The sequence below is a fragment of the Elephantulus edwardii genome, unplaced genomic scaffold (genome assembly GCF_000299155.1).
Source record: "Elephantulus edwardii isolate Elephantulus edwardi_28Jun2011 unplaced genomic scaffold, EleEdw1.0 scaffold00154, whole genome shotgun sequence".
NCBI lineage: Eukaryota > Metazoa > Chordata > Mammalia > Macroscelidea > Macroscelididae > Elephantulus > Elephantulus edwardii.
In genome coordinates this window covers 2,357,830-2,369,831 of record NW_006399904.1, presented here as the reverse complement: position 1 = coordinate 2,369,831, position 12,002 = coordinate 2,357,830, and the positions used below count along the sequence as shown (strand labels likewise).

The 12,002-nt window shown below is 34.4% G+C and overlaps 1 protein-coding gene across 1 annotated transcript in view; it reads left to right on the top strand.

The window, feature by feature from the left end:
* The window catches only part of CSMD1 (CUB and Sushi multiple domains 1), a 2,584,888-nt gene that overhangs the window by 1,114,429 nt on the left and 1,458,457 nt on the right, over positions 1-12,002 (top strand). The window contains exon 5 of the mRNA XM_006895025.1: positions 612-724. Coding sequence (XP_006895087.1) covers positions 612-724 — 113 coding nt within the window. The remainder of the gene's footprint in view (positions 1-611; positions 725-12,002) is intronic.

Here is a 12,002-nt window from a genome sequence, read left to right as displayed (position 1 = left end):
TACTGTACTATTCTAAAATGTATATACACTGCATTTCAAGTACCTTTGCTATCACTCTCATATGCATTCTTATTTACCTTCACAGTAAAGACCTCTGTGTGAATTCTGCACTAAAAACAATTTCCTTACCTCAACTTCAAGTTAAGTGTAAGGTTGATATGAGTTCAGAGGTAACTCACTGGTGCTTAACAAAACAAACAAACAAAATAGCCAAATTAATCAAGTTAATAAAAATTGCTAAGAGTTCAATTATCCTAAAATAGAATTTTATCATTTGCTGAGTTAATTTTTTTCTTTTTGATTTAGTATGAATTCTTAGTGAATAAAAACCCTTATGTTAAGAAATAAGACCAAAAGAGTGCCTTCACATTTATCCATCACTACTAATGAAGAATCAATATATTAAAAATAATCAATAAATCAATATATCAATTTTTAGCTCTCAAACTTTGGTAAAGAAACCAAAATTATGTTAAGCTTCAAGTGCTAATAATGACTGAAGTATTTTAAGCGTCTCAAAAATGAAGATTGTTTGGTTTTCGAAATGGGTTTGATATAAGACTTTTGCTCCATTCGTTTACAAGGCAGATTTTCTCCTTTCTCTTTTTCAGGCTCACAGGCATGAACCTTCCTTCTCCTGTTATCAGCAGCAAGAACTGGTTACGACTCCATTTCACATCGGACAGCAACCATCGACGCAAAGGATTTAATGCTCAGTTTCAAGGTAACTACAGAACCAGGGACAGATCATATCTAATTTTTTTAAAAAATATTTAATTGTGCTTAAGATACTATTATTATTCTAAATTGTATAAGCACTGCATTTCAAATCTCTTTGTTCTCACCAATCATCAGTCACATATGCATCCTCATTTACTTTGACAAAACCTTACTTTGATTTGAGATTTTAAAATCTTCTTGCTAAGGATGGTACAAGCCCTATAAGTTTGAAAATATCTTTTATATAATCTTTGGAAATTACATAGGTAATAACTAGCAGCTTATTAATAAAGCTTTATTACTGTAACAATACCGATTTTTAAATTTTTTCCACAGTTTCATTGCGTTTCTATCAGATATATATATATATATATATATATACATATGCATACACACACACGTACGCACACAAACACATACACACGCAAACATGCGCGCACGCGCGCACACACACACACACACACACACACACACACTCATATATACCAGCATCACTATAAACATGTACACCTAAATAGTTAATAGCCACAGTAGCCTGAGTTTTCTTTGTATCATTTGCTACGAATGATTTAGAGTACAGGCTTCACTGATAGGCACAAACTAATCATATCACCTTTAGTCCTAAAATGTAGTCATGTTACATATGTCCAGTTACTTGATTTATTGTTAACACATAAGTGAACCTCAATAAAAACATGCCAGATGTTTTATAGCTTAGCAAAAGCAGTTTCTTTAGCTTACTAAAATGTAGATTCAGTTCTGAAATTTTTTCTTTGTATATCATTTGTAATGCTTACATTCATAAAGTGCTATGTCCAGCTCTTTATTTTCTAATAATCAATTATCCTTAATAATATAATAAATATTATTCAATCTCTTAATGGTTTCTTTGAAAATCACTCCATTCATGTTTGCAAATAATAAGTCTGTTCCAAAGAAAAGACTTCTTTCTATCTAAAGCAATATTTCTGCCTAAACTAATTCTTCAAGTATCCCCTGAATCCTGAACAGGAGAATGTCAGTTCAGTTAAGGTGGTAAACCTAAGTTCCTGCCACATGTCAGTCAGGAAGTATGTACTTCACTTGACTTCAAAATGAGGACATGGTAACTCCTCCACTCCAGAAACTAGCACTTAGAAAGTGTGTGTAAATAATTCATGAAGGCAGCACACAAAGGAAATCATTGTATTTAATTAAGGAAATGTTAATGATATTTTAACAAATTGGAATATAAACATAGCTTAAACACCTTTTAAAAATCGCCATGTCTTTAATGGCCTCCTAGCAGGCAAATAGAAAAAATAAGAGACGTATTGGGAGGATTAAAGACAGGTTATGTTGAATTAACACACACACTAAAATGTGCTTATTTTGCTGCCTACTCTCTAAGGTAGATGAGCTTTAAAATCCAGATATAATTTTTGTTCCATTAAACTATATTTGGTACATCATCAAGGGCTTTGTTCATCTCACATTCTTTCTGATAAAGCCAATGCAGTTTTCGCTTTTATCTTTTTTGATGGCAAATACATACTGACCTGAAATTTCACTTTCTTCATAGATATCATACTAAAGTTTTTCTTTATTCTGGAACCTTCAAAATGTACAGATCTAGCCCTTTCACAGGCATTTATAATTTACAGTCATATATCTTAAATAATGGAGTCTTAATAAAATAAGCTTAGGTGGGGTAGGGGCAGAAGAAAGTACATGAGGCTACAAAAAGAGATAGTAAATTGAGTGATAAAAATGCCATGGAGTACTGTGGAAAATTTTAACTAATGTTTCTGTACAATATAATAATGTGTATTATTAAGTGATTGACTCCTGACTTAAAAGAATCATAAATAAGTATTTAGAATGGCAAGGGGTGGATGCAAAGTATAGTTAGATAGAAACTCAACCTAATGGAAATGGTTAATAATCTTAGCTACTAAATTAAAGATTAAAAGTTCCTGAGTTTCCTTGGAAGAAAGTGCTGGTGATTTACTTCCAAAATCACCTACTGAAAACATTTTTTTTTGCAAAAGAAAAATGCAGTAAGCATTTAAATCTTATTTTCCACACCTGGAATGAATACCAGACTCCAACTTGTGCTGTACTTTTACCAACAGAGTTGTAAAAAAATCCACAATAAAATACAACCCATATAGAAACATTATAGAAAAATAACAAAAAAGGGTACAATAACAACAAATGCCTTCAACTTGGAACCAATTCGTATCTAATCTTCCCACAGGTTTTCAGAGGCTATAAATCACCAGAGGAGATTGACAAGATAGTATTAAAAATTTAGTGTTCAAAGTGCTGCTTTTGTATCATTTCAAATATTCTGGCAAAATACTTGACCCTGATTGTTCAGAGGAATATCAGATATTTTGTTTTCAATATCTATACTTACTGCCTTTGTGAAATTACTATATGGTCACTTTTGAAAAAATATAGTCATTCTTCAGGATATAAAAATTCTACCAGATTTATATTGGTTATAAACATGATTACAAATTATTTTTTATTACCATGAAACTCCTTTGTGGTGCTTACACTGTTATGCAGCACCCTGGTAGCATCCCTTAATGAGAAATATTGCTTTTTTATGCAAGAATAAACTGAGGTATGGGGAATATTTTTAAAACTTCTGAATAAAGAATAAATTCTTTATTAAGTTTTAACTTCTTACCTTTCTTGGTGAAATAATCGAGTTCTACCACAGAATATTCCCTCTTCTCTTTCCCTTGTTTTTCGTTTTCATCTCGCAATACTTTATTCTTTTAATCTTGCACTTTTTTCTTTGACTTTTACCTCTTCGGTCACATAATCAAGTTATGCCAAAAGTACCATACGGCTTACTGACAAGAAAACTGCTCTATAGTTGCTATTCTGAAAATACATTAACTTTTAAAATGGCTTTGTGAACAAAAGAAGGGAAAATGCAATGTAACCTACTTGATGTATTTGCAATAACTCCTGTGTGTATTGAGCTTTCATGGGGTGATAGATTTATGTATGACACATTATTTCTTTAAACAGCTGAAAATTGAGTCCATTCTTTATATGTTGCCTCCATCATTAATTATAATTAAATAAGAGCCTTGTTAGCACAATCCATCATCTAGACATTTCTGAAGTCTACAAGATGAATTTTTAAAGTATAAATATTTATACATATATATTAATCTTGAACCATGAGAATCTCTTTACTCCTAAATAGCCATGTAAGTGCTGAGCACCAGTTTTGCATATGTTTGCCTGATGATTTATAAAAATATAATTTTCATAAAATGAAATCCTCATTGATTTCTGTTACTGATAAATCATTTTAAATGAAAAGTGTTTATAATAAAGTTCTAGTTTATAAAAGAATACTCATCTCATGAATCAATGGAAACTCAGACTATGGCTTTAAAACTTTTGTAGGCACAAATGATTAGTTTGTTTTAGTTTATACTTTTATACAACAATTCATCACATTTTTCTCTTTAAAATTGAGATTTTTTTTACATGAAAAGGATTTTTTTCTTTTTACAAAATGCACTTTATAGATTTGATAACTTCAGCTTCAGTTTTCACATTATTTCAAATTTGGATACATTTATGCACTCTCTATTCCTTGAACACATATTATCTACAACTTGGGAAAGAGCTGCAAAGTTTCCTCTATTTGTGGGTATAGAGTTAGGTGCCAACCCTATGCCAGGTGGATCTAATCTACCAGCTGCTCCATGGCATAAAGGCAATTTCCTCTCATGCAATTTGCAGGTTTTGAAAAACCTTTGGAGGATCATCTATGAGTTGATTTTGACTCATTCGCACGTAACAATGACTACTAATATAAAAGAGCTGTTGTTTTTGTTGTTATGTTCCTCTGAGTTGCTTGCAACTCAAAGTGACACTAAGCACAATCAATAGCTCTGAACTCTGCTCTATCATTAGCTAATCTCACTGTCTGACAGTCCTACTCTCATTACAATGTTGTGTCAATTCCTCTCTTCTGGAGTTTTGTTCTAGTGTGCTGTCCCTCACCATTCCAAACTGCACAGATTTTATTTTTCTGAAAGAGAATGGACTTTAATGTTAATGCCAAGTCTACTTTTTCTTTTTACTACATTTTTATTTTTTTTAACAAAAAAAATTTACTACGTTTCTACTTTTCCCTTTAGAAAGGAAAGTCATCTGAAAGCAGTAAGGTCTATTGTCTGTTGTTGCCATGAGGTGCCTTTGAGTTGAATACCACTCATAGTGACTCTATGACAACAGATCTGAACCTTGTCCTATCCTGTTTCATCCTCATCATCTCTGGCACACTGGAGCCCACTGCCGCAGTCACTGTGTCACTCCATCTCTCTCTGCGGCCCTCTCCATATCTAATCATAATGTCCATTCCCAAGGAATATGCTTTACTAGCAATTTACCCAAAGTATGTTGCCTTCATATTAAACTCAATATTTGTTCATGAAGGAAATCAACAGCTCATTCTCTCCCAGGGCTCCACAATCATGATCCTGAAAAGCAAAGGAAAAGTTATTAAATGTATTTTTACTATTTATTTAATTGGCGTCTTTTGTTTTCTACTACCTATAGCCCAAATCTCACTTCCATCTATTCGATTACCACTCACAGTGACCTTCCTTTGAGTTCCCAAAGCTGCAAAATCCTCATAAGAGACGGCCCATTTTTCATTTGTAGAGTGGCTAGTAGATTCAAGTCACCAGGACTTAACACCAGGACTTCTTCTCATCTCCCAAAGTGGCCATATAAACAGGCCTGGACATGTGTCAAATTCTTTCAATCAAAATAAATTAATTAAATACAATCTTATAGATTCTATAGAACTAATTACTAAAAAACCTAGAGGGAAAATTTTTAAGAAATATTAATTCTTTAATCAAATTAGAAATCTATGATTACTTTTTCTAAATATATGCTTAAATCTTTCTAAACGTAAGAATCTTGGAAGTGGTTGCTCCAATACTGTTTTGCAAAAGAAGCCTGTCTATGCAGTCCAACCTGCTCATGCTTAGTCTTGATTATTTTTTTTCCCCTTCTCACTATGTACTTATTAGTATCTCCTTTCTACCCGATGTGGAACTCTGGTGACTTAGGCTGTGCGGAGTTTCACTGCAAATCCAGAGACAACATTTCCCTGACAGTTCAAATCCACTAGCAACTCCAACAGAAGAAAGATTAACAATCTTCTCCTCTGTGATTTACATCATTTGAAAACCCACTGGAGTGTCAGCTGGGAGCAAGTTCTGCCTAGCTGGTGATGATTTTGAGATTTTTAAGTTATTTTTCTACTTCCTGAGTCTTAGTATGTTACTTTATGAATAATCATAACCTTTACCTCAGAGAAGTAAGATTTCAAAGATTTGAAATGTGACTGTTTTTATTATATGTCTTCAAGTCAGTATCAACTCACAGCTGACCCTCCTGTGGGTTTTTCAGGCTATAGTTTATATATATATATATATAATTTTTTTTCCACTTCTTGAGTGGGAAGTGGTTGCCCATCTTTCTCCCAAAAAACAGCTGGTGAATCAGGACCATGTGCCTTAGCATTTTCAGTGTATCTCCTTACCACTACCATAGATATTTCAAAATTTTTCTGAATTGTCAAGGCATTCATTATACATTGCTAAGTCTTCCTTGTGCTTAATATCTTGTTAGCATATATTAATTAAAATGAACTCCCTGAAAATACAAATGTTAAGATACATAAAGGACTGAAAAATTATCTGTAATGACAGAAGAGGACTCAAAATTATCAGTGTTGACTGAAAGCTCAATTAATTACATTTTAGAAGGCTTTTGTTGTAAACTGATATAGAACACAAATCAATTCACTATCATTAACCTGACAAATACTCATAGCAACCCTCCATTAATTTCCAAAGCTTTATTGGAAGAAATTGTCTTTCTCCCACAATGTAACTGATGAGTTCAAACTGTTGGTGTTTCCGTTCGTTCTACCATATTTTACACACTATAACATCATTGGTATCAAATAAATTCTGGTTCATGTGACCCTGTGTGTTTGTTCCCTAAGGATTCTGGGAGTTTTCCTTTTCCAGAGTTATGTAATTTTCTTTAACTTTTATTTTTGGTGGTTTGGTTTTTTATCATTTTTTTTCCTCCACAATATAATATGAAGTCTCTTATAGGTTTGTTTGTTTGTTTTTATAATTTTCTGCTTATTCTTTTTACTTTTTTAAAATAAAATTTGTATTTTATACTAGTTTGTTTAAAAGTTTGTATACATTGTTTTCACACCATATCTTTCCTATTTCCTTTACTCTCCTCTCCCTCTAACCATCAATTATGCAATTCTATGATTACCCTCCCTGCCCGTCTTCACTTCTTACCTATTCGTACCCTCATTCCCTCAGATACACATTTTACTAGTTATTCTTCTATTTCTACAATAATGGCCTTATTCAGTATTTGTCCGTATGAGACTCAGTTATTTCACTTAGCGTAATGCTCTCCAGTTCCTCCCAAGTTAAATAATCATTTTCAAGATCATTGCTCCTGCATGCTCGTAATGCTCTCCAGTTCCTCCCAAGTTAAATAATCATTTTCATGATCATTGCTCCTGCATGCTGCGTAGTATTCCATTGTGTGAATGTATTACATTTTCTCAATCATTTCAATTGTGGTTGGACATTTGGACTATTTCCCTATTACTGCGATGGTGGATAATGTTGCTGTGAACATTGGTGTACAAATTTCTGTTTGTGTCTCAATTCTAATTTTCTCAGAGTATATTCTAAGCAGTAGGATAGCTAGGTAATATGGAATGTCTATGTTTAGCTTTTTTGAGGAAATGTCAAACTGCCTTCCAGAAAGGTTGTGCCATTTGATAATTACCACCAACAGTGCAGAAGAGTTCCTATCTTTTCACATCATCTCCAACATTTATTACTTACTGCACCTGCTAAATTTTGCCACTGCTACCAGGATAAGATGGTGTCTCATTGTGGTTTTGATTTAATCTCTCTTATTCCCAGTGACATTGAGCATTTCTTCATGTATCTGTTGGCCATTCAAACATCTTTTTCTGTGAAATTCTTTCCATGTCTTTTCGCCCATTTTGTAATTGTGTTATCAGTTTTTTTTCTTGTAGATGCCCTATAGGACTCTGTAAATGTTTGTTTGATATGAGACCCTTGTCCGAAACGTTATTGACAGATGTTTTTTCCCTGCCAGTGGGTTTTTTAGTGGTTCTTTTTGTTGTTGTTTTTCCACTTTGTTGGAAAATGTTTTTAATGCACAAAGGGATTTACTCTTTAGCAGGTCCCATTCATCAATTTTATCCTTTCCTTGTTGTGTATTTCTGGCTGTATTTGTCAACCTTTTTATACCATCAGCTAGATATTCTAAGCTTGGCCCAACTGTCTGTTATCATCTTTATGGTTTGGGGTTTCCGTAGAGTTTCTAATGGCTAATTTTTCAGGAATAAATTAAAACTGGCATTGTATCAGATTAGACTTGTTTCTGAGGTTTGAAGACAAATTGCACATGTAACTATTAATATTCATATGGCACATATAAATGGGAAGTAGAAGAACTTGCTAACAAGGACAACTTTAATACCAATCATAACACCTTTTATTCCATCACTATAATTTCATTGTGTTGTTTAAGAAACAATGTAGATTAAAAGTATAGTTTCCTTGATTTTCATCTCTCTTAGAGCTAGGGATTTTAAACATTTCTTCATGTGCTTGTTGGCCATCTGAAGGTCTTCTTTGGTGAAGTGTCTGTTCATATCCTGTGCCCATTTTTCTATTGGATTATTTACCTTTATCTTGTTGTGATATCATCTCATCCCAGTAAGACTAGCAAAATTTAACAGAACAGCAAGCAACAAATGCTCGCGAGGTTGTGGAGAGACTAGAGCCCTTAATCATTGTTTGTAGGAGTGTAAAATGGTGCAACCACTGTGGAAAGCGGAGTGGCACTTTCTCAAAAAGTTGCAAATAGAGATATCATTTGACCCAGCAATTCCACTACTGAGAATATACCCCAAAGAGACCATAACCAACATCCAAGCAGATATATGCACACCCATGTTTGTCGCAGCTTTGTTCACAATAGCAAGGAGTTGGAAACAACATAAGTGCCCATCAACAAAGGAATGGATAGAGAAGTTGTGGTATATTCACATAATGGAATACTACGCTGCATTGAAAAACAAAGAACTCATGCAATATTATTCAAAATGGGTGACCCTGGAGGACATTATGCTCAGTGAAATACCTCAGTCATGAAAGGACAAATACTATATGGTGCCACTTTTGTAGAATGAGGCTGACATCAGGGTGCGGGTAAGACTGAGAAAAACTGGATAAATTATGTTTACTGCATTGAAACCAATCAGGGAGAGAATAGTTTAAAAGTAATATCTTTTAGGGCATTATGATTATCGTAAGAGTCCAGAATGAGGGTTGCAAAGTGTAGTGTACTCGGGGTGGGGGTAGGGGTGTGCGGGGGGATTGTATACCAATGAAGGAGTTTTTCTTTTGCTTTTCAAGGAGAAGAACAAACTGGGTGTGGGGGGGTGGGGAGGGAGAAAAGTGCAACAATGAATGAATGAATGGAAATCCAAAATCTCTGTAGATGTTCATGAAAATTAATTTAAAAAATCAAAATTAAAAATTTTGGTTAAAAAATAAAAAGTATAATATTTTTGTTGTTGTTCTGTGCCTTTGAGTTGACCATAACTCATAGCAACCCTATACACAATACCTCTGAACGCTGCTCTAACCTGAGCCAATTTACTGCCTATGACACACTTACCGTCATGACCACAGTTATTGTGTCAATCCATTTCATCTGTGGTCTTCCTCTTCTTCACTGTCCTTCCACCCTTCAACCATGATGTCTTTCTCCAAGGATTGATCCATCCCAGCAACATGCCTAAAGTATGTGAGATGTAGCCTCAAAATCCTTTCCTCCAAAGAACGGATTGGCTTCACCTTCTCCAGGACACACTTGTTAGTTCTCTTTGCAGTCCATAGTATGTCCAGTACTCTTCTACAGCACCACAACTCAAAGACATCAGTTCATCTAACCTCTTTGGCCATTGTCCAGCTTTCTGATGCATAATAGGTAATTGTGAAGACCATGACCTGAATCAGATACACTTTAGTCCCTAGACTGACACTGTTGCTTTTTAGAATTCTGGAGAGGTCCTGACAGCTGACTTTCCCAATGCAATTCATCTTTTGATTTCCTGATTGCTGGTGCCAAGTGTGTTGATTGTGGAACTAAGCAAACTGAAATTGCTAACAATCTCAATCTCTTCTCTATCATGAAGCTGCCACTTGGTTTAGCAGTGAGAATCTTCATTTTCTTGATATTGAACTCCAATCCATATTGAAGACTGTAGTCCTTGTCTTACTGCCATAGATGCTGAGGTCATCTTCTTTTTCAGCAAGCAAGATTGTGTCATCTGCATAACAAAAGTTGTTGATGCCACATTGCTCCATGTAAAGATGGTCTCCTGAATGATCTGTTATGCATACAGATTGGAAAGGTATAGAGAAAGGGTGCATCCTTGACACACTCATTTCCTGTCTGATTTTAAATAATGAAGTGTTTCCTTGATCTGTTCTGATGACTGAATTCTCATCCAAGTATAGGTTTATAATGAGCACAATCAGATATTCTGGGATTCACATTCTTCTCCAGGTTAGCCACAACTTGCTGTGATCCACATAGTCAAATGCCTTTGTGTAGTCAATGAAACATAGATAGGCATTCTTCTGGGGTTCTCTGCTTTCAGCCAAGATCCATTTGACATTGACCACGATATTCCTACTGCCACAGCCTCTGCCAATCTCAGCCTGTACTTCTGGTATTTCTTTGTTCATGTTCCAGTCATTTTTGGATCATCTTCAGCAAGATTTTGCTTGTGTGTGACATTAGTGACATTATTCAATGATTTCCACAATTAGATCACCTTTATTTTTTTTTTTTTTGGAATGGGAATAAACATGGATCTCTTCCAGTTAGCTGACCACGTAACTGTCCTCCAGATTTGTTGACACAACTTAGAGAGCAAGTCCAGGGGAGCTTCTGTTTTTTGAAATATGTCAGTTGATATTCTATCAATTCCTGGAGTCCTGTTTTTTTGCTAATTCCTTCAGAGCAGCTTGAACTTCCTCCTTCATCATCATTGCCTCTTGATAAAAAGCTGTTTTGTAAATTATTTTGTGTTAGCCAATTCTTTTTGGTATAGTGACTTTGTGTACTCCTCCCATCTTCTTTTGATGTATCCTGGATCATTCAATATTCTGCCCATAGCATCTTTAAATATTACAACCTGAGGCTTGATGTTGTCCTTCACTTCCTTCAGTTTAAGAAATGCTGAACAAGTTCATTCCTTTTGATTCTGACTCTAGCACTTTGCATATTTTGTTATAATAATTTGCTTTGCCATGTTGAGATGCTCAGTGAAATCTGTTCAGCTCCTTAACTTCCTAATTTGTTCCTTTTGCTTTGGCTTCTGAGAACTCTAGTACAATATTCAGAATCTCTTCTGATACCTATCTTGGTCTTTCCTTCCTCCTCTGTGTTTGTATTCATCATGTCTTTTTTATTCACCTTTGAATTCATCATGGTTGATATTCTTAATATTCTCCCACAGATCAAATGATCTTTCATTAGTTCCTAAGGCCTCAAACCTGTTCTTGAGATGGTTTTAAAATTCAGATGGAATAGACTTAAGGTCAAATTTTTGCTCTTGTGGATTTGATTTCATTTTCTTTACCTTCAGTTCAGCAAGTTCAGTTTGAATTTGCATATAAGTATTTAATGATCAGTTCCACAAGCAGCTAGCCTAGTTTTTATAGCTGATATTGAGCTTCTTCAGCAATTCTTTCCACAGGTGTAATCAGTCTGACTACTATAGACAGACAGGTGAGCTCCTTATGTGTAGCCATTGTCTATATTTCTTATAAAAGATTTTTTTTAAAAAAAGATATCTTCAATGAATAAATCATTGATGGTACAAAATTCCATCATTCTACCTATACCCTCATTTCTATGTCCAAGTCCACGTTTTCCAATGACTGGTTCTTCTTCCTTGTTTCCAACTTTTGCATTCCAGTCACCCACTATTACTAATACATCTTGTTTGCATGTTCGATCAATTTCCAGCTGCAAAAGTTGGTAGAAATCTTCCATTTTCTCCTCTCTGCCTCTGCTTGTTGTACTTGTATTTGAATGAAAATAGTATTAATAGGTCTTCCTTATATATGTATAGATATTACCCTGTC